This window comes from Oncorhynchus masou, unplaced genomic scaffold (genome assembly GCF_036934945.1).
Source record: "Oncorhynchus masou masou isolate Uvic2021 unplaced genomic scaffold, UVic_Omas_1.1 unplaced_scaffold_2166, whole genome shotgun sequence".
Lineage (NCBI taxonomy): Eukaryota > Metazoa > Chordata > Actinopteri > Salmoniformes > Salmonidae > Oncorhynchus > Oncorhynchus masou.
The window spans coordinates 31,113-53,142 of NW_027008643.1; the positions used below are offsets into that span (position 1 = coordinate 31,113).

The 22,030-nt window shown below is 42.5% G+C and overlaps 1 protein-coding gene across 1 annotated transcript; it reads right to left on the reverse strand.

The window, feature by feature from the left end:
* Nucleotides 1–2,654: 2,654 nt before the first annotated feature.
* On the reverse strand, nucleotides 2,655–19,365 carry LOC135533026 (NLR family CARD domain-containing protein 3-like). The gene is made up of 9 exons (XM_064960425.1): nucleotides 19,275–19,365; nucleotides 17,965–18,081; nucleotides 17,573–17,657; nucleotides 17,223–17,451; nucleotides 8,868–10,638; nucleotides 8,418–8,591; nucleotides 6,492–6,665; nucleotides 6,150–6,196; nucleotides 2,655–5,715 (listed from the first exon to the last, which is right to left on the reverse strand). Exons 2-9 carry the CDS (start codon nucleotides 18,030–18,032, stop codon nucleotides 5,186–5,188), a joined length of 3,078 nt encoding a protein of 1,025 aa, XP_064816497.1. The 5' UTR covers nucleotides 18,033–18,081; nucleotides 19,275–19,365; the 3' UTR covers nucleotides 2,655–5,185.
* Nucleotides 19,366–22,030: the final 2,665 nt, after the last annotated feature.

Below are 22,030 nucleotides of genomic sequence, written 5' to 3' on the forward strand. Positions count from 1 at the left end.
ACCCTCCCTCCCTCTCTCTCTTTCCTCCCGTTCTGACTCTCTCCCCTCCCCTCTCTCTCTTTCTCTGTTCTGACTCTCTCCCTCCCTCTCTCTCTCTTTCCTCTGTTCTGACTCTCTCCCCTCCCTCCCCTCCCTCTCTCTCTCACTCTTTCACTCTGTTCTGACTCTCTACCCTCCCTCTCTCTCTTTCCCTCTGTTCTGACTCTCCCCTCTCTCTCTCTCTTGTCCTCTGTTCTGACTCTCTACCCTCCCTCTCTCTCTCTTGCCCTCTGTTCTGACTCTCTACCCTCCCTCTCTCTCTCTCTCTTGTCCTCTGTTCTGACTCTCTACTCTCCCTCTGTGATATCTACATTTTTTTTAAATAAAAATGTTCACACATAAAGTGAACCGTTTTTGCTTTGTAATCATGGGTTATTGTGTGTAGATTGATGAGGGGAAAAACACATTTAATCAATTTTAGAATAAGGCTGTAATGTGACACAATGTGTAAAAAGGGGTCTGAATACTTTCTGAATGTTGCTGCATATCAGTATATTAGAGAGAGAGAGAAGAGAGGGCAGAGAGCATTAGAGAGAGAGAGAAAGAGGGGGAGAGGGGGGAGAGAGGGAGAGAGCGGAGAGCAGGCTGAGAGAGCAGTGAGAAGAGAGAGAGAGCAGAGAGAACAGAGAGAAGAGAGAGAGCAGAGAACAGAGAGAAGAGAGCAGAGAAGAGAGAGCAGAGAAAGTAGAGGGAGAGCGAGAGCAGAGAGAAGAGAGAGAGCAGAGAACAGAGAGAAGAGAGCAGAGAAGAGAGAGCAGAGAAAGTAGAGGGAGAGCGAGAGCAGAGAGAAGAGAGAGAGCAGAGAACAGAGAGAAGAGAGCAGAGAAGAGAGAGCAGAGAAAGTAGAGGGAGAGCGAGAGCAGAGAGAACAGAGAGAAGAGAGCAGAGAAGAGAGAGCAGAGAAAGCAGAGGGATAGAGAGAGAGCAGAGAGAACAGAGAGAAGAGAGGGAGCAGAGAACAGAGAGAAGAGAGAGCAGAGAAAGCAGAGGGAGAGAGAGAGAGCAGAGAACAGAGAGAAGAGAGCAGAGAAGAGAGAGCAGAGAAAGCAGAGGGAGAGAGAGAGAGCAGAGAGAACAGAGAGAAGAGAGAGAGCAGAGAACAGAGAGAAGAGAGAGCAGAGAAAGCAGAGGGAGAGAGAGAGAGCAGAGAGAACAGAGAGAAGAGAGAGAACAGAGAGCAGAGAACAGAGAGAGAGCAGACTGAGCAGAGGGAGAGAGAGAGCAGAGGGAGAGAGAGCAGAGAGAAGAGAGAGCAGAGAGAAGAGAGAGACAGCAGATAATGAGAGCAGAAAGAGAGAGAGCAGAGAGAGAGCAGGGAAAAGCAAGAGAGCAAATAGAGAGGGCAGAGGGAGAGAGAAGAGACCAGATAGGGAGAGCAGAGAGAGCAGAGTGAGCAGAGAGAGGAGAGAACAGAGATAGAGCAAGCAGAGAGCAGGCTGAGAGAGCAGAGACAGCAGAGAGAGCGAGCAGAGAGAGAGAGAGAACAGAGAGGGCAGAGAGAGGGCAGAGGAAGAGCAGAGAGCAGAGAGTCAAGAGAGCAGAGGGAGCAGAGGGAGGGAGAGAGAACAGAGATAGCAGAGAGCAGATAGAGCAAAGGGAGGAAGAGCAGAGAGAGCAGAGAACAGAGAGAAGAGAGATAGCAGAGGGAGAGAGAGAGCAGAGAACAGAGAGAGCAGAGGCAGAGAGAGCACAGAGAGAGCAGAGAGAGAAAGAGAGAGAGCATATAGCAGAGAGAGCAGAGGGAGAGAGAGAGCAGAGAATAGATAGCAGGCTGAGAGAACAGAGAGTGCAGAGTGAGCAGAAAGAGAGCATAGAAGAGAGAGCAAAGAGAGAGAGCAGAGAAAAGAGAGAGCAGAGCACAGAGAGAAAAGAGTGATAGAACAGAGAGGGAGAGAGAGAGAGGGCAGAGAGAGCTGAGAGCAGAGAGACAGATCAGGGAGAGCAGAGGGAGAGAGAGAAAGCATAGAGAGAGAGCAGAGAGATCAGAGGAAGTGAGAGAGCAGAGAGCGAGAGAGAAAGCAGAGGGAGAGAGCAGAGAGGGCAGAGAGAGAGAACAGAGAGGGCAGAGAGAGAGAACAGAGAGAGCTGAGAGCAGAGAGACAGATCAGGGAGAGCAGAGAGAGAGCGCAGAAAGAGAGAGCAGAGAGATCAGAGGAAGTGAGAGAGCAGAGAACATAGAGAAGAGAGAGCAGAGAGCATGCTAAGAAAGCAAAGAGAGAGAACAGAGAGAGCAGACAGAGACAGAGCAGAGTGCAGAGAAAAGAGCAGAGAGATATAGTGACCCTGCATCACAACACTCTGTTGCTATAGTGAACCTGCATCACAACTCTGTTGCTATAGTGACGCTGCATCACAACACTGTTGCTATAGTGATCCTGCATCACAACACTGTTGCTATAGTGACCCTGCATCACAACACTCTGTTGCTATAGTAACCATGCATCACAACACTCTGTTGTACTAATTGTACAATTTGTTTAATTCTATTCCACATATTTAATTGTTTTGTATTTCATTTCATATTTGTTTCATGTTTCAACCAGTCGCAGGTTAACATCAACCTGACAGAGGAAACGTAAAATCAATAAACAAACTGTTTTCACAAGTAACAAGCCTTTTCTTGTTTCAAGTGTGTTTTATTATGAAAAGTACAATATATCCTTGTATACTTGTACAACTATGGAGCGTATGTCCATATATAATTGTATGTAATTGTACAATGTGTTATTCAACATAAAATACATGTTATTGTAAGAGGTCCTGGGTCAAGGTCACAATTTTAGGAAGAAGAGTGTGTGTGTTTGTCCAGTGTGTGTGTGTGTGTGTGTGTTCAGTGTGTGTGTCAAGTGTGTGTGTGTGTGTGTTCAGTGTGTGTGTGTGTGTGTGTGTGTGTGTGTGTGTGTGTGTGTGTGTGTGTGTGTCCAGTGTGTGTGTGTTCAGTGTGTGTGTGTTCAGTGTGTGTGTGTGTCTAGTGTGTGTGTGTGTGTTCAGTGTGTGTGTGTGTAGTGTGTGTGTGTGTGTCCAGTGTGTGTGTGTGTCTAGTGTGTGTGTGTGTGTGTGTTCAGTGTGTGTGTGTGTGTGTCCAATTGTGTGTGTGTGTGTCGTTGCCCAGTGTGTGTGTGTTCAGTGTGTGTGTGTTTGTGTCCAGTGTGTGTGTGTTTGTGTCCAGTGTGTGTGTGTGTGTGTCTAGCGTGTGTGTGTGTTCAGTGTGTGTGTGTCTGTGTTTGTGTGCTTGTCCAGTGTGTGTGTGTGTGTGTGTGTCTAGCATGTGTGTCTTTGCCCAGTGTGTGTATGTTCAGTGTGTGTGTTTGTGTCCAGTGTGTGTGTGTGTGTGTTCAGTGTGTGTGTGTGTTTGTGTCCAGTGTGTGTGTCTAGCGTGTGTGTGTGTTCAGTGTGTGTGTGTCTGTGTTTGTGTGCTTGTCCAGTGTGTGTGTGTGTGTGTGTGTGTGTGTGTGTGTGTGTGTGTGTGTGTGTGTGTGTGTGTGTGTGTGTCTAGCATGTGTGTCTTTGCCCAGTGTGTGTGTGTTCAGTGTGTGTGTGTTCAGTGTGTATGTGTCTGTCCAGTGTGTGTGTGTGTGTCTGTCCAGTGTGTGTGTGTGTGTGTGTGTCTGTCCAGTGTGTGTGTATGTGTGTCTGTCCAGTGTGTGTGTGTGTGTCTGTCCAGTGTGTGTGTTTATGTGAGTGTGTCCAGTGTGTGTGTGTGTGTTCAGGGTGTGTGTGTTGTTCCAGTGTGTGTGTGAGTGAGTCCAGTGTGTGTTCAGGGTGTGTGTGTGTGTGAGTGAGTCCAGTGTGTGTGTGTGTGTGTGTGAGTCCAGTGTCTGTGTGTGTCTAGTGTGTGTGTGTGTTCAGTGTGTGTGTGTGTCTAGTGTGTGTGTGTGTGTGTGTGTGTGTTCAGTGTGTTTGTGTGTGTCCAATTGTGTGTGTGTGTGTGTCGTTGCCCAGTGTGTGTGTGTGTGTGTGTTCAGTGTGTGTGTGTCCAGTGTGTGTGTGTTTGTGTCCAGTGTGTGTGTGTGTGTGTCTAGCGTGTGTGTGTGTTCAGTGTGTGTGTGTCTGTGTTTGTGTGCTTGTCCAGTGTGTGTGTGTGTGTGTGTGTGTGTCTAGCATGTGTGTCTTTGCCCAGTGTGTGTGTGTTCAGTGTGTGTGTTTGTGTCCAGTGTGTGTGTGTTTTTGTCCAGTGTGTGGGTGTGTCCAATTGTGTGTGTGTGTGTGTGTGTGTCTTTGCCCAGTGTGTGTGTGTTCAGTGTGTGTGTGTTCAGTGTGTATGTGTCTGTCCAGTGTGTGTGTGTGTGTGTCTGTCCAGTGTGTGTGTATGTGTGTCTGTCCAGTGTGTGTGTGTGTGTGTGTGTCTGTCCAGTGTGTGTGTGTTTATGTGAGTGTGTCCAGTGTGTGTGTGTGTTCAGGGTGTGTGTGTCGGTCCATGTGTGTGTGTGTGTGTGTGTGTGTGTGTGTGTGTGAGTCCAGTGTGTGTTCAGGGTGTGTGTGTGTGTGAGTCCAGTGTGTGTGTGTGTGTGTGTGTGAGTCCAGTGTGTGTGTGTGAGTGCAGTGTGTGTGTGTGAGTCCAGGGTGTGTGTGTGTGTATGTGTGAGTCCAGTGTGTGTGTGTGTGAGTCCAGTGTGTGTTCAGTGTGTGTGTGTCCAGTGTGTGTGTGTTCAGTGTGTGTGTTCAGTGTGTGTGTGTGTCCAATTGTGTGTGTGTGTGTGTTTGTCCAGTGTGTGTGTGTTTGTCCAGCCTGTGTGTGTTTGTCCAGCCTGTGTGTTTGTCCAGTGTGTGTGTGTGTGTGTGTCTTTGCCCAGTGTGTGTGTTTGTCCAGTGTGTGTGTGCAATGTGAGTGTGCGTCCAGTGTGTGTGTGTTTCCAGTGTGTGTTTATGTGTTTGTTCAGGGTGTGTGTGTCGGTCCAGTGTGTGTGAGTGTGTGTGTGTGTGTGTGAGTCCAGTGTGTGTGTGAGTCCAGTGTGTGTGAGTGTGTGTGGGTGTGTGTGAGTCCAGTGTGTGTGTGAGTGTTTTTGTCCAGTATGTGTGTGTGTGTTCGTGAGTCCAGTGTGTGTGTGTGTGTGTGTGTGAGAGTCCTTTGTGTGTGTGTGTGTGAATCCAGTCTGTGTCCAGTGTGTGTATCACTGACAGAGGGACACTGATTCATGTCACGTTATTATTTCAGGGACACTGAGTCACCTTCATCCCAAACCCCAAACCCTGGATAGAGGGGCTCAGTGAATGTGGAGGTGAATGTGATCAGGTGGGTCAGTGTGTCAGAGGAGGCTCTATAGAAGGACAGAGTGCCGGCTGGCCAGTCCAGATACACTCCTACTCTGTGGGAGCTGGAGGGGGGTACGTCTATGATAGTGGGATTATTATTGTGCCAGGCAATGTAACGGTTGTCAGAGCAGACCAGACTCCAGGACTTGTCATTGTATCCAAGACAACAGTCCTTAACCCCTCCTCTCCTGCTGATTCCTTTATATGTCACTCCAATATCAGCCCATCCCCCACTCCACTCTACCTCCCAGTAACAGCGCCCAGTCAGACCCTCTCTACACAGCACCTGTTCCCAGTCCTCAAATCTCTCTGGGTGATCAGGATACGGCTGCTCCTCTGTCCTACATGTCACCTTTCTGTTCTCCTCAGACAGAGAGAGGAGTCTGTCTACTGTGTTTAGGTCCAGTGTGAGATCACAGACATCTGATGGATGAAACCAGACACAATATTAGAAATCATCATCATTATAATTTAAACTCACTTTTCACTAATTCATTTAATGTAGATGTTTCTAGGTATCAAAAGGAGAAGTTAAGGTAACTTGAGACTTGTTGAATGATCATATGTTATATTGTATGGTAATATAAAACACACTTATTCACATTAATTACACACACACACACACACACACACACACACACACACACACACACACACACACACACACACACACACACACACACACACACACACACACAGTCAAAGCAACTCTTGTAAACGTTGGTGTCCCTGATTTCTGCTTCTGTAGAACTACAGCTGATATTTAATATGACCAAGTCAGTAATGATGGTGGTCTTTGACTTAACTTGAATTAAGACTTATTCTTAGTCATATTCTTCACAGCAGTCAACACTCACATTTTCTAAGCCCAGGTTTCATTCTGTTCTCTCCACCATGTTCCACACTGTAGCGGTAAGCAGAAGAACAGACAGTCATTGAGGGATACACCTGAACACACACACACACACACACACACACACACACACACACACACACACACACACACACACACACACACACACACACACACACACACACACACACACACACACACACACACACACACACACACACACACACACACACACACACACAGTCAGCATGTAACTTTGTCCAAGTGGTGGTCAGAATGTTTGTCTTAACCAGCCTGATAAGTCCAACATGTCTGATATGAACATTGACATAAACCCTCTACATACTTGAGTTTCTCCAGTCTGCAGTGTGGATCCTCCAGTCCAGCAGAGAGCAGTCTGACTCCTGAGTCTCCTGGGTGATTGTAGCTCAGGTCCAGCTCTCTCAGGTGTGAGGGGTTTGATCTCAGAGCTGAGACCAGAGAAGCACAGCCTTCCTCTGTGACTAGACAGCCTGACAGCCTGCAAAGAGTCAAATCATATTAAAATCACACTGATATTCTTTGGTGATGAAAATAGTGGCAGTATATTTTTTCAACATATTCAGATACATCAGTGTCCTGAAACCTGCCATATCTATTCATAAATTAATGTATCATCATTAAAAATGTCATTATTATAAATTATCATAATATTACTTGTAGAGAGACAAATGTATAGTACAAATATTATAGTAGACTGTCCAGACCAGTTTAAAAAGCAGTATCAGTCAGAAGACAGACAGTGAGGTATCAGATTTAGATTGTATTGAGTATACAGTCCACACCATATCTATTTAGACAGTGAGGAATCAGATTTAGATTGTATTGAGTATACAGTCCACACCATATCTATTTAGACAGTGAGGAATCAGATTTAGATTGTATTGAGTATACAGTCCTCACCATATCTATTTAGACAGTGAGGTATCAGATTTAGATTGTATTGAGTATACAGTCCACACCATATCTATTTAGACAGTGAGGTATCAGATTTAGATTGTATTGAGTATACAGTCCTCACCATATCTATTTAGACAGTGAGGAATCAGATTTAGATTGTATTGAGTATACAGTCCACACCATATCTATTTAGACAGTGAGGAATCAGATTTAGATTGTATTGAGTATACAGTCCACACCATATCTATCTATCTGAGGAATCAGATTTAGATTGTATTGAGTATACAGTCCACACCATATCTATTTAGACCGTGAGGTATCAGATTTAGATTGTATTGAGTATACAGTCCACACCATATCTATCTATCTGAGGAATCAGATTTAGATTGTATTGAGTATACAGTCCACACCATATCTATTTAGACAGTGAGGTATCAGATTTAGATTGTATTGAGTATACAGTCCACACCATATCTATCTATCTGAGGAATCAGATTTAGATTGTATTGAGTATACAGTCCACACCATATCTATTTAGACAGTGAGGTATCAGATTTAGATTGTATTGAGTATACAGTCCACACCATATCTATCTATCTGAGGAATCAGATTTAGATTGTATTGAGTATACAGTCCACACCATATCTATTTAGACAGTGAGGTATCAGATTTAGATTGTATTGAGTAAACAGTCCACACCATATCTATTTAGACAGTGAGGTATCAGATTTGTCAGTGAAGCTAACATTTTAAATGTGGCTCTATACTCCAACATTAGTTTGGATTTCAGATCAAATGTTTCGTATTTGCAGTTTGTTTTGGTTGTGTTTTCAGAAACTCAATGGTGGATGATGACTGGAGTAATATTCTCTAAAATCCCGATGATTAAGAAAATAAATATTATCAAATAAAGTTTCTATAAAATATGTATGTATAATACCTTTAAATACCTTATTTGGGGGCTAGTGGTTAGAGCATTGGGCCGTTAACAGAAAGATTGAATCCCAGAGGGATTGTTCCTTCATTCATTCAGCCCCTGAAGTTAACGCACTCAGTTAACCCACTTTTCCCTGGTAGACCGCCATCGTAAGTAAGAATATGTTCTTAACCTAGTTAAATATAGGTTAATTTAAATAAATAAAAGTTGACATTATGCACTGTCTCCTAATATGAAACATTGTATCTCAAATCCAAAATGCTGGAGAATAGTACCACATTTAAAACTGTAAGCTTCACTGTCGAAACACATATAGTGTGGACTATGTGTGTCTGGTAAACACATGTGGATCTGGTGAACAGTTATCACTTGTTGACCAACTGCAGGAATACTGACCTCAGAGTCTCCAGTTTACAGTGGGGATTCTCCAGTCCAGCAGAGAGCAGCTTCACTCCTGAATCCTTCAGATCATTGTTACTCAGATCCAGCTCTCTCAGGTGTGAGGGGTTTGACTCCAGAGCTGAGACCAGAGAAGCACAGCCTTCCTCTGTGACTCCACAGCCTGACAGCCTGACAAAGAGATCATCATGACTTCACAAACACATTGTTAATTTAACACCAGTAGTGTAGAAGGACAATGGCAGATGCATTTGGTTTATTCTCTCAAATAACATATAGATTAATCATAGATTTCCTAGAATTGTATGGTCTTATTGTTACACTAATGTGAATTTGTTCAATATGTTTTTCAATATAATATTATATACACGTTATAATACATATTTTTCTCTAAACTGAATATTTCTTCCAGATGATTAGTGCTTATATGTCATTTTATTTACTCACAGAGCAGCTCTGGAGGCTTTGACCACTGGCAGCAGCCTCAGAAGACCTTCCTCTGATCTGGAGTATTTCTTCAGGTCAAACACATCCAGCTCCTTTTCTGAAGTCAGCAACACAAAGACCAGAGCTGACCACTGTCCAGGTGACAGGTTGGGTTTTGAGAGACTTCCTGATCTCAGGTATCTTTGGATCTCCTCAGCTAGAGAATGGTCATTCAGTTCATTCAGACAGTGGAACAGATTGATGCTCCTCTCTGGAGAGAGATCCTCCCCGATCTTCTCCTTGATGTACTCGACTGTTTCTTCATGGCTCTGTGAGCTGCTTCTTGTCTTTGTCAGTAGACCTCGTAAGTACTTCTGATTGGACTCCAGTGAGAGGCCCAGAAGGAAGCGGAGGAAAAGGTCCAGGTTTCCTGTCTCACTTTGTAAGGCTTTATCCACAGCACTCTTGTAGACAGTAACTCCAGACTCGTCTTTTGTTTGCAGTTTGTCCATTAGATTCTCATTGTTGTTGATGAATGAGAGGAACACATATACAGCAGCCAGAAACTCCTGAATGCTCAGATGAACAAAGCAGTACACCTTGTCCTGGTACAGCCCACATTCCTCTTTAAAGAGCTGTGTGCACAATCCTGAGTACACTGAGGCTTCATTGACATCAATGCCAGACTCTTTCAGGTCTTCTTCATAGAAAATCAGATTGCCCTTCACAAGCTGTTGAAAAGCCAGTTTTCCCAGTGACAGAATGCTCTCTTTATTCCAGTGTGGATCTGTCTCTTCTTTCCCAAGATACTTTTCATTCTTCTTTTTGGTATGAAACACCACAAGGTGTGTGTACATCTCAGTCAGAGTCTTGGGCATCTCTTCTCTCTTATGTTTCAGCATGTGTTCAAGGACTGTTGCAGAAATCCAACAGAAGACTGGAACGTGGCACATGATGTGGAGGCTCCTTGATGTCTTAATGTGTGAGATGATTCTGCTGGCCAGGTCCTCATCACTGAATCTCTTCCTGAAGTACTCCTCCTTCTGTGGGTCATTGAACCCTCGTACCTCTGTCACCTGGTCAACACACCCTGAAGGGATCTTATTGGCTGCTGCAGGTCGGGTAGTTATCCAGAGGAGAGCAGAGGGAAGCAGATTTCCCTTGATGAGATTTGTCAGCAGAACATCCACTGAGGTTGACTCTGTGACGTCCCAACAGATCTTGTTGTTCTGGAAGTCTAGGGGCAGTCGGCACTCATCCAGACCATCAAAGATGAACAGAACTTTGTACTTGTTGTTGATGGAGATTCTTGATTGTTTGGTTTCCATTGAGAAGTGATGAAGAAGTTCAATGAAAGTGTGTTTGTCCTCTTTCATCAAATTCAGCTCCCGAAAAGGGAATGAAAATACAAATTGGACATCCTGATTTGCTTTTCCTTCAGCCCAGTCCAGAATGAACTTCTGCACAGAGACTGTTTTTCCAATGCCAGCGACTCCCTTTGTCAGCACAGTTCTGATAGGTTTGTCTTGTCCAGTTAAGGGCTTGAAGATGTCGTTACATTTGATTGGAGTCTCTGGTCTTGCTTGTTTCCTGGTTGTTGTCTCAATCTGTCTCAGCTCATGTTCATTATTGACCTCTCCTGTTCCACCCTCTGTGATGTAGAGCTCTGTGTAGATCTTATTGAGAAGTGTTGGGTTTCCTTGTTTAGCGATCCCCTCAAATACACATTGAAACTTCTTCTTCAGATTAGATTTGAGTTCACGTTGGCAAATCACAGCAAGCTCATCTGAATCTAGAAATATCACAGAGGATATTAATATTACGTCTGTTTTAATGTCTACAGTATTGTAGGACTGTTATAAAGTTGTACATTATAATAATTTATTCTCTTAACTGACTATAAATGTGTAAATATTTTCATAATGCATTACAGACTGGTGTGACTGATTATATTATTATTGGTATTATTGATGGTATTATTAATGTTCTCTCTCTCTCTCTAAATTAATCACCACAACACATCCCTGCTGCTACTTGATGAGGTCACTAGGTGTTGTGTTAAGGCTGCTTCAATATCATTGAGTTACACAGCTACTTTAGCTGGACTTTAGCAACAGCTTTAAAATGTTATAAAACAGCATTCAACATGAGGCAGACAGATCTTACATTTCTCTAGTCTCTCTCTCTCTCTGAATGAATCAACACAACACATCCCTGCCGCTACTCGATGAGGTCACAAGGTGTTGTCTACACCAGAAGTTAATGGTTATAGGAGGAAGGTATATAATGGAGGGTCTACATTAGAAGGTAATGGGTATCTGTAGGAGGAAGGTATATAGTGGAGGGTCTACACCAGAAGGTAATGGTTATAGGAGGAAGGTATATAGTGGAGGGTCTACACCAGAAGGTAATAGTTATAGGAGGAAGGTATATAGTGGAGGGTCGACACCAGAAGGTAATGGGTATCTGTAGGAGGAAGGTATATAGTGGAGGGTCTACACCAGAAGGTAATAGTTATAGGAGGAAGGTATATAGTGGAGGGTCTACACCAGAAGGTAATGGTTATAGGAGGAAGTTATATAGTGGAGGGTCTACACCAGAAGTTATTGGGTATCTGTAGGAGGAAGGTATATAGTGGAGGGTCTACACCAGAAGGTAATGGTTATAGGAGGAAGTTATATAGTGGAGGGTCTACACCAGAAGTTATTGGGTATCTGTAGGATGAAGGTATATAGTGGAGGGTCTACACCAGAAGGTAATAGTTATAGGAGGAAGGTATATAATGGAGGGTCTACACCAGAAGGTAATGGTTATAGGAGGAAGGTATATAGTAGAGGGTCTACACCAGAAGGTAATGGTTGTAGGAGGAAGGTATATAGTAGAGGGTCTACACCAGAAGGTAATGGTTATATGAGGAAGGTATATAGTGGAGGGTCTACACCAGAAGGTAATGGTTATAGGAGGAAGTTATATAGTGGAGGGTCTACACCAGAAGGTATTGGGTATCTATAGGAGGAAGGTATATAGTGGAGGGTCTACACCAGAAGGTAATGGTTATAGGAGGAAGGTATATAGTGGAGGGTCTACACCAGAAGGTAATGGGTATCTGTAGGAGGAAGATATATAGTGGAGGGTCTACACCAGAAGGTAATGGTTATAGGAGGAAGGTATATAGTGGAGGGTCTACACCAGAAGGTAATGGTTATAGGAGGAAGGTATATAGTGGAGGGTCTACACCAGAAGGTAATGGTTATAGGAGGAAGGTATATAGTGGAGGGTCTACACCAGAAGTTATTGGGTATCTGTAGGAGGAAGGTATATAGTGGAGGGTCTACACCAGAAGGTAATGGTTATAGGAGGAAGGTACATAGTGGAGGGTCTACACCAGAAGGTAATGGGTATCTGTAGGAGGAAGATATATAGTGGAGGGTCTACACCAGAAGGTAATGGTTATAGGAGGAAGGTATATAGTGGAGGGTCTACACCAGAAGGTAATGGGTATCTGTAGGAGGAAGGTATATAGTGGAGGGTCTACACCAGAAGGTAATGGTTATAGGAGGAAGGTATATAGTGGAGGGTCTACACCAGAAGGTAATGGGTATCTGTAGGAGGAAGATATATAGTGGAGGGTCTACACCAGAAGGTAATGGTTATAGGAGGAAGGTATATAGTGGAGGGTCTACACCAGAAGGTAATGGTTATAGGAGGAAGGTATATAGTGGAGGGTCTACACCAGAAGGTAATGGTTATAGGAGGAAGGTATATAGTGGAGGGTCTACACCAGAAGGTAATGGTTATAGGAGGAAGGTATATAGTGGAGGGTCTACACCAGAAGGTAATGGGTATCTGTAGGAGGAAGGTATATAGTGGAGGGTCTACACCAGAAGGTAATGGGTATCTGTAGGAGGAAGGTATATAGTGGAGGGTCTACACCAGAAGGTAATGGTTATAGGAGGAAGGTATATAGTGGAGGGTCTACACCAGAAGGTAATGGTTATAGGAGGAAGGTATATAGTGGAGGGTCTACACCAGAAGGTAATGGTTATAGGAGGAAGGTATATAGTGGAGGGTCTACACCAGAAGGTAATGGTTATAGGAGGAAGGTATATAGTGGAGGGTCTACACCAGAAGTTATTGGGTATCTGTAGGAGGAAGGTATATAGTGGAGGGTCTACACCAGAAGGTAATGGTTATAGGAGGAAGGTACATAGTGGAGGGTCTACACCAGAAGGTAATGGGTATCTGTAGGAGGAAGATATATAGTGGAGGGTCTACACCAGAAGGTAATGGTTATAGGAGGAAGGTATATAGTGGAGGGTCTACACCAGAAGGTAATGGGTATCTGTAGGAGGAAGGTATATAGTGGAGGGTCTACACCAGAAGGTAATGGTTATAGGAGGAAGGTATATAGTGGAGGGTCTACACCAGAAGGTAATGGGTATCTGTAGGAGGAAGATATATAGTGGAGGGTCTACACCAGAAGGTAATAGTTATAGGAGGAAGGTATATAATGGAGGGTCTACACCAGAAGGTAATGGTTATAGGAGGAAGGTATATAGTAGAGGGTCTACACCAGAAGGTAATAGTTATAGGAGGAAGGTATATAATGGAGGGTCTACACCAGAAGGTAATGGTTATAGGAGGAAGGTATATAGTAGAGGGTCTACACCAGAAGGTAATGGTTGTAGGAGGAAGGTATATAGTAGAGGGTCTACACCAGAAGGTAATGGTTATATGAGGAAGGTATATAGTGGAGGGTCTACACCAGAAGGTAATGGTTGTAGGAGGAAGGTATATAGTAGAGGGTCTACACCAGAAGGTAATGGTTATATGAGGAAGGTATATAGTGGAGGGTCTACACCAGAAGGTAATGGTTATAGGAGGAAGTTATATAGTGGAGGGTCTACACCAGAAGGTATTGGGTATCTATAGGAGGAAGGTATATAGTGGAGGGTCTACACCAGAAGGTAATGGTTATAGGAGGAAGGTACATAGTGGAGGGTCTACACCAGAAGGTAATGGGTATCTGTAGGAGGAAGATATATAGTGGAGGGTCTACACCAGAAGGTAATGGTTATAGGAGGAAGGTATATAGTAGAGGGTCTACACCAGAAGGTAATGGTTGTAGGAGGAAGGTATATAGTAGAGGGTCTACACCAGAAGGTAATGGTTATATGAGGAAGGTATATAGTGGAGGGTCTACACCAGAAGGTAATGGTTGTAGGAGGAAGGTATATAGTAGAGGGTCTACACCAGAAGGTAATGGTTATATGAGGAAGGTATATAGTGGAGGGTCTACACCAGAAGGTAATGGTTATAGGAGGAAGTTATATAGTGGAGGGTCTACACCAGAAGGTATTGGGTATCTATAGGAGGAAGGTATATAGTGGAGGGTCTACACCAGAAGGTAATGGTTATAGGAGGAAGGTATATAGTGGAGGGTCTACACCAGAAGGTAATGGGTATCTGTAGGAGGAAGATATATAGTGGAGGGTCTACACCAGAAGGTAATGGTTATAGGAGGAAGGTATATAGTGGAGGGTCTACACCAGAAGGTAATGGTTATAGGAGGAAGGTATATAGTGGAGGGTCTACACCAGAAGGTAATGGTTATAGGAGGAAGGTATATAGTGGAGGGTCTACACCAGAAGTTATTGGGTATCTGTAGGAGGAAGGTATATAGTGGAGGGTCTACACCAGAAGGTAATGGTTATAGGAGGAAGGTACATAGTGGAGGGTCTACACCAGAAGGTAATGGGTATCTGTAGGAGGAAGATATATAGTGGAGGGTCTACACCAGAAGGTAATGGTTATAGGAGGAAGGTATATAGTGGAGGGTCTACACCAGAAGGTAATGGGTATCTGTAGGAGGAAGGTATATAGTGGAGGGTCTACACCAGAAGGTAATGGTTATAGGAGGAAGGTATATAGTGGAGGGTCTACACCAGAAGGTAATGGGTATCTGTAGGAGGAAGATATATAGTGGAGGGTCTACACCAGAAGGTAATGGTTATAGGAGGAAGGTATATAGTGGAGGGTCTACACCAGAAGGTAATGGTTATAGGAGGAAGGTATATAGTGGAGGGTCTACACCAGAAGGTAATGGTTATAGGAGGAAGGTATATAGTGGAGGGTCTACACCAGAAGGTAATGGTTATAGGAGGAAGGTATATAGTGGAGGGTCTACACCAGAAGGTAATGGGTATCTGTAGGAGGAAGGTATATAGTGGAGGGTCTACACCAGAAGGTAATGGGTATCTGTAGGAGGAAGGTATATAGTGGAGGGTCTACACCAGAAGGTAATGGTTATAGGAGGAAGGTATATAGTGGAGGGTCTACACCAGAAGGTAATGGTTATAGGAGGAAGGTATATAGTGGAGGGTCTACACCAGAAGGTAATGGTTATAGGAGGAAGGTATATAGTGGAGGGTCTACACCAGAAGGTAATGGTTATAGGAGGAAGGTATATAGTGGAGGGTCTACACCAGAAGTTATTGGGTATCTGTAGGAGGAAGGTATATAGTGGAGGGTCTACACCAGAAGGTAATGGTTATAGGAGGAAGGTACATAGTGGAGGGTCTACACCAGAAGGTAATGGGTATCTGTAGGAGGAAGATATATAGTGGAGGGTCTACACCAGAAGGTAATGGTTATAGGAGGAAGGTATATAGTGGAGGGTCTACACCAGAAGGTAATGGGTATCTGTAGGAGGAAGGTATATAGTGGAGGGTCTACACCAGAAGGTAATGGTTATAGGAGGAAGGTATATAGTGGAGGGTCTACACCAGAAGGTAATGGGTATCTGTAGGAGGAAGATATATAGTGGAGGGTCTACACCAGAAGGTAATAGTTATAGGAGGAAGGTATATAATGGAGGGTCTACACCAGAAGGTAATGGTTATAGGAGGAAGGTATATAGTAGAGGGTCTACACCAGAAGGTAATAGTTATAGGAGGAAGGTATATAATGGAGGGTCTACACCAGAAGGTAATGGTTATAGGAGGAAGGTATATAGTAGAGGGTCTACACCAGAAGGTAATGGTTGTAGGAGGAAGGTATATAGTAGAGGGTCTACACCAGAAGGTAATGGTTATATGAGGAAGGTATATAGTGGAGGGTCTACACCAGAAGGTAATGGTTGTAGGAGGAAGGTATATAGTAGAGGGTCTACACCAGAAGGTAATGGTTATATGAGGAAGGTATATAGTGGAGGGTCTACACCAGAAGGTAATGGTTATAGGAGGAAGTTATATAGTGGAGGGTCTACACCAGAAGGTATTGGGTATCTATAGGAGGAAGGTATATAGTGGAGGGTCTACACCAGAAGGTAATGGTTATAGGAGGAAGGTACATAGTGGAGGGTCTACACCAGAAGGTAATGGGTATCTGTAGGAGGAAGATATATAGTGGAGGGTCTACACCAGAAGGTAATGGTTATAGGAGGAAGGTATATAGTGGAGGGTCTACACCAGAAGGTAATGGGTATCTGTAGGAGGAAGGTATATAGTGGAGGGTCTACACCAGAAGGTAATGGTTATAGGAGGAAGGTATATAGTGGAGGGTCTACACCAGAAGGTAATGGTTATAGGAGGAAGGTATATAGTGGAGGGTCTACACCAGAAGGTAATGGTTATAGGAGGAAGGTATATAGTGGAGGGTCTACACCAGAAGGTAATGGTTGTAGGAGGAAGGTATATAGTGGAGGGTCTACACCAGAAGGTAATGGTTATAGGAGGAAGGTATATAGTGGAGGGTCTACACCAGAAGGTAATGGTTATAGGAGGAAGGTATATAGTGGAGGGTCTACACCAGAAGGTAATGGGTATCTGTAGGAGGAAGGTATATAGTGGAGGGTCTACACCAGAAGGTAATGGTTATAGGAGGAAGGTATATAGTGGAGGGTCTACACCAGAAGTTATTGGGTATCTGTAGGAGGAAGGTATATAGTGGAGGGTCTACACCAGAAGGTAATGGTATCTGTAGGAGGAAGGTATATAGTGTATGCACTAAGCTTGGAATGTGTTGTTGGTGCAGGGAAGTGATGACATGTGGCAGGCATTGATAAGGGGAGAGAGACATGTATTAGTGATGGAGGGGGTCAGATGAAGGACTAAGAACCTAACAACGTCACTGAGAGAGAGGGTATAATGTATAACGTTTACATTATGTCAGGATATGTTACTGTTAGCCATCAGGGATCCTCTGGGAGAAGAAGAGACACAGTCAGAGGAAGAACAGATATCACTAAGGTTTGTATAGCAACATAGATACATTGGCTGTTCGGCTGCGGAGGAGGAGACTCAGCCGAGGAGAAAGGGTTAAATATCAGTGCTTGTGTTATAAAACAGCATTCAACATGAGGCAGACAGATCTTACATTTCTCCAGTGTGTCAGCAAGCTCCTTCTGGTTCATTTTCCTCAGGATGTGCAGTGTGATCTTCAGAGCCCCCTCTCTGGCACTGCTCTCCTGCTTCTCATCTTCAGCATCCACCACTTCCTTATCCTGCTTCTGACTCTCAAAGCCTTCTGGGAGTTCTGGACTAAGAATCCTCTTGAATATCTTCAGCTCGTTCTTCACAAATGTCATAATTTTCTCTTCAAGCATCTGAAATAAATCAAGTAAATAAGTTAAGCAAGAGACTAAATGCTTTCTCATTAACGAATGATTGACAGATCAACTTTACTCGAGGTAAACAAAAACAAATGTACATAACAGGACCACATACACTGAATATGGAGGCCAGGTCTGTTTGATGACTCTGGGAAGACTGACCACTGAGAATCTCTGACTCTGATCTCTCCTGTTGGTTTCTGTGGACAAAACATGAGATTACATCTCCTCATCCAGGGAGTACACACACACACACACACACACACACACACACACACACACACACACACACACACACACACACACACACACACACACACACACACACACACACACACGGAGGGAATGTTGTGTTTGTTTAATATTGTTTTAGGACTATGCAAATGGACAAAATTATTAGCCTATGGATTATGAAAACAACAACAATAAATGTGAAAATGGGAGAGGAGAAATGACTAGAGACAGTGTTGTTTAACTCACTGACCAGGACCCATGAGTTCTTCTTACCTTTGTTCAGTAGAAAAGTCTCCCTCTCTAAAGTTTATAGGACGATCCATAGACCAGTCACTCTTCATGGACACACAGCTGGGAACAGGGGAGGCTGGTCTCTCCTGCTGGATTGGTCTTCAACACAACAGAGACAAACATTACATCTCTCATCTACTCTGAGCTCAGATGGGGAAACATAAGAAGAGTTTCATTCCAAAACACTATATATCACTTTTCAGAAATGTTAGTAAATTAGTTTTCATTGTTTAAAGCATTTCTGAAAGAGATTGGTGTGTTTTTTCACTATCTAATCATGTTATGGGATTGATATGTACAGATATGTATTAGTTTAAAATCACTTGATATCTTCATTTCAGAGAGACAAATAATAATGTTTTTTTCCCGCAAAATGCTATATATTTGCCTCACTCTCAAATGTTACCGACCAGAATAATGAGACTATAAGGAGTACCAGTACTGAGTCAATGTGCAGGGTACCAGGTAGTTGAGGTAATAATGAGACGATAAGGAGAACCAGTACTGAGTCAATGTGCAGGGGTACCAGGTAGTTGAGGTAATAATGAGACTATAAGGAGTACCAGTACTGAGTCAATGTGCAGGGTACCAGGTAGTTGAGGTAATAATGAGACGATAAGGAGAACCAGTACTGAGTCAATGTGCAGGGGTACCAGGTAGTTGAGGTAATAATGAGACTATAAGGAGTACCAGTACTGAGTCAATGTGCAGGGTACCAGGTAGTTGAGGTAATAATGACACTATAAGGAGTACCAGTACTGAGTCAATGTGCAGGGTACCAGGTAGTTGAGGTAATAATGAGACTATAAGGAGTACCAGTACTGAGTCAATGTGCAGGGTACCAGGTAGTTGAGGTAATAATGAGACTATAAGGAGAACCAGTACTGAGTCAATGTGCAGGTTACCAGGTAGTTGAGGTAATATGTACATGTAGGTACACACACACACACACACACCCACACACACACACACACACACACACACACACACACACGCATACACACACACACACACACGCATACAGAGGGAATGTTGTGTTTGTTTAATATTGTTTAAGGACTATGAAATGGACAAAAGGATTAGCCTATGGGTTATGAAAACAACAACAATAAATGTGAAAATGGGAGAGGAGAAAATACTAGAGACAGTGTTGTTTAACTCACTGACCAGGACCCATGAGTTCTTCTTACCTTTGTTCCAATATTGTAAAGTGGCTGTTCCACTGGATGTCAGAAGGTGAATTCACCAATTTGTAAGTCGCTCTGGATAAGAGCGTCTGCTAAATGACTTACATGTAAATGTAAATGTTCAGTAGAAAAGTCTCCCGCTCTAAAGTATATAGGTTGCATCATAGACCAGTCACTCTTCATGGACACACAGCTGGGAACAGGGGAGGCTGGTCTCTCCTGCTGGATTGGTCTTCATCACAACAGAGACAAACATTACATATCTCATCTATTCTAAGCTCAGAAGGGGAAATATAAGAAGAGTTTCATTCTAAAAAGCTACATATCCATTTCCATAAATGTTGGTAAATAAGCTGTCATTGTTTACAGGAATCGTTGTGTATTTAATCTAATCATGGCATTGTGTTGTTCAGTGACAGTACTACTGTTAGATTTTGCAATACTAAGCAATTCTAAGTAAATACTACTTTTGTAAGGAATTACACATTATTCAGTACTACTGCAGTTGCTACATAATTCCAATAGATGGCAGCATAAGACCACTAATGACATTTCAGAAGGTTAGTTTCGTTTTCTCCCTGGATACACCACCACTCCCCCTCACAGGAAATCTCCTGTGTGCTTCTTTCTGTCCCTTTCCACACTGCTAACACAAGAGGAAGCACTGAAACAGTATTTAACAGATTACTGTGAAGTAATATAATGATGATTCATGTTTATTATTACCTGGTTTTATGCTCATGTTTTGAAATTATACTTCATTAACATAACAATTATCAATAAGCCTGAACATTAATTCAGTTACCTCTGGTTGTGAAAAACTAAAATAGGTTTTTAAAGTGTTCTAGGCTACCCTACCCTAGAATTAGGGTTCAAATAGGTTATACCTACGGTTAGGGGTTAAGTTAAAAATAGGTTAATCTGTTAGGGGTTAAGGGTTAAGGGTTAAGTTTAAAATAGGTTATACCTAGGTTTAGGGGTTAAGGGCTAAGGTTGAAATAGGTTATACCTAGGGTTAGGGGTTAAAATAGGTTATATCTAGGGTTAGGGGTTAGGGGTTAATGTTAAAATAGTTTATACCTAGGGTTAGGGGTTAAAATAGGTTATATCTAGGGTTAGGGGTTAGGGACACGGACAGTTCTGTACGGGGACACGGACAGTGCTGTACGTGGACAGTTCTGTACGGGGACGTGGACAGTTCCAGAACGCGGACATGAGCAGTGCAACACAATCAACTAAACCCAGTCTTGACAGTGGGTTACATTAGTAATATTGATTTTTTTATTATTGTGTAAAACAAACATTCAAAGTCGTATAAGTGCTGAGAATAAAGACATTTTACACTTATAAGTGGATGGGTAACTATGCATGAAGTCTCTAGTCCCACCTAGTTGGCAGATATTTATGACACCACGTGAGCTGTCCTAAGTAGTTAAGAGTTAACAGCAGGTGTCCTGAGTAGTTAAGAGTTAACAGCAGCTGTCCTAAGTAGTTAAGAGTTAACAGCAGGTGTCTTGATAATACTATAGAATAATGCAGTGAATCAGTGGTTCCTGAGCCACATGTATTTGCTTTGAGTAGTTAGAAATAATGTTTTGATATTTGATATGATCAATACATTAATAATATAGACCTACATTAGAATAATGTTTTGATATTTGATATGATCAATCCATTAATAATATAGACCTACATTAGAATAATGTTTTGATATTTGATATGATCAATACATGAATAATATAGACCTACATAAGAATAATGTTTTGATATTTGATATGATCAATACATTAATAATATAGACCTACATTAGAATAATGTTTTGATATTTGATATGATCAATACATTAATAATATAGACCTACATTAGAATAATTTTCTGATATTTGATATGATCAATCCATTAATAATATGTCTTGTGCTTTTGGCAATGATTTATGTGTAATAATTATGTATAACAAGTGATACCATGTGTGTCTCTAAAGCATTTTGTCTTCATTTTGGCAGATTAACTCATGCTTATTCCCCAAGATTAACTCAGGTTTTCACCCAGTGGCTAAGGAGTTGGACCTGTGGCCAAAAGGTGGCTGGTTTGAATCCTGGTCCCTGGCCGGGTGCTGGAAAATGTGCTATTTGCTAACCGCTAGGGTTGCAAGATGTAATTTATTGACTGGCTGGAAGTTGCACTCTGTCTTTTCTATTCCGAGGTTGTTTACTCGCAATATCAGATATTAACATGATTTTTTTATAATGCATTTATACTAAGGTTGAGGTTTTGACTAGTGATTATTTACCTGGGATTCAATACCTGCTATAGCCTTTTTTTCTCACCCAAAAGCAACACATCCCAAATCTGAGATAAATAGCTAAAATGATGAGTGACCATTTTAGAAAATAATGGGACATATAGTCTGTGGTTGCTGCTATTTTATGTCAATCATATTGCTGCTTGTAGCCTGTAACTAATGGTTTGTGGTCATATGCTCCCATCTATTGGACATTTTGCAATTAAATGTTATTAATTCAAATACATTGGTGGGGCAGCTGAGAAATAAAGTGTATTTTTCTGGTTAATTCCTTAGATCTCTAACCTGCCCAATCTATCCCACGCTTGCTGAAACTTTCACATAGAGGTTACTTGGTCACACAGTTCAAACCACATTTGAAAAATTAAACAGATGTGGCTTGTTGATCAAGTGTTCTGCCTTGCAATAATAAATATAATAAAATAACAAAACAAAAACAGCAAAATGCTGAGACAGGTTTTGATTAACAAAATAATCAAAATGCTATTTAGTACCATAATGGTATTTACTAACATAATATTATTACTAAAACAGTTTCTAAATAATTAGGGTTAAGGTT

Bases quoted from the DNA above. Each gene is read 5' to 3' on its own strand.
- LOC135533026 (XM_064960425.1), bottom strand. From the start codon at position 18,032: ATGAAGAGTGACTGGTCTATGGATCGTCCTATAAACTTTAGAGAGGGA. The intron at 10,639-17,222 runs GTAAGATCTGTC...TGATATTTCTAG, and splicing joins TGCTGACACACTGGAGAAAT to ATTCAGATGAGCTTGCTGTG. The intron at 6,666-8,417 runs GTCAGTATTCCT...GACTCTTTGCAG, and splicing joins TGTAAACTGGAGACTCTGAG to GCTGTCAGGCTGTCTAGTCA.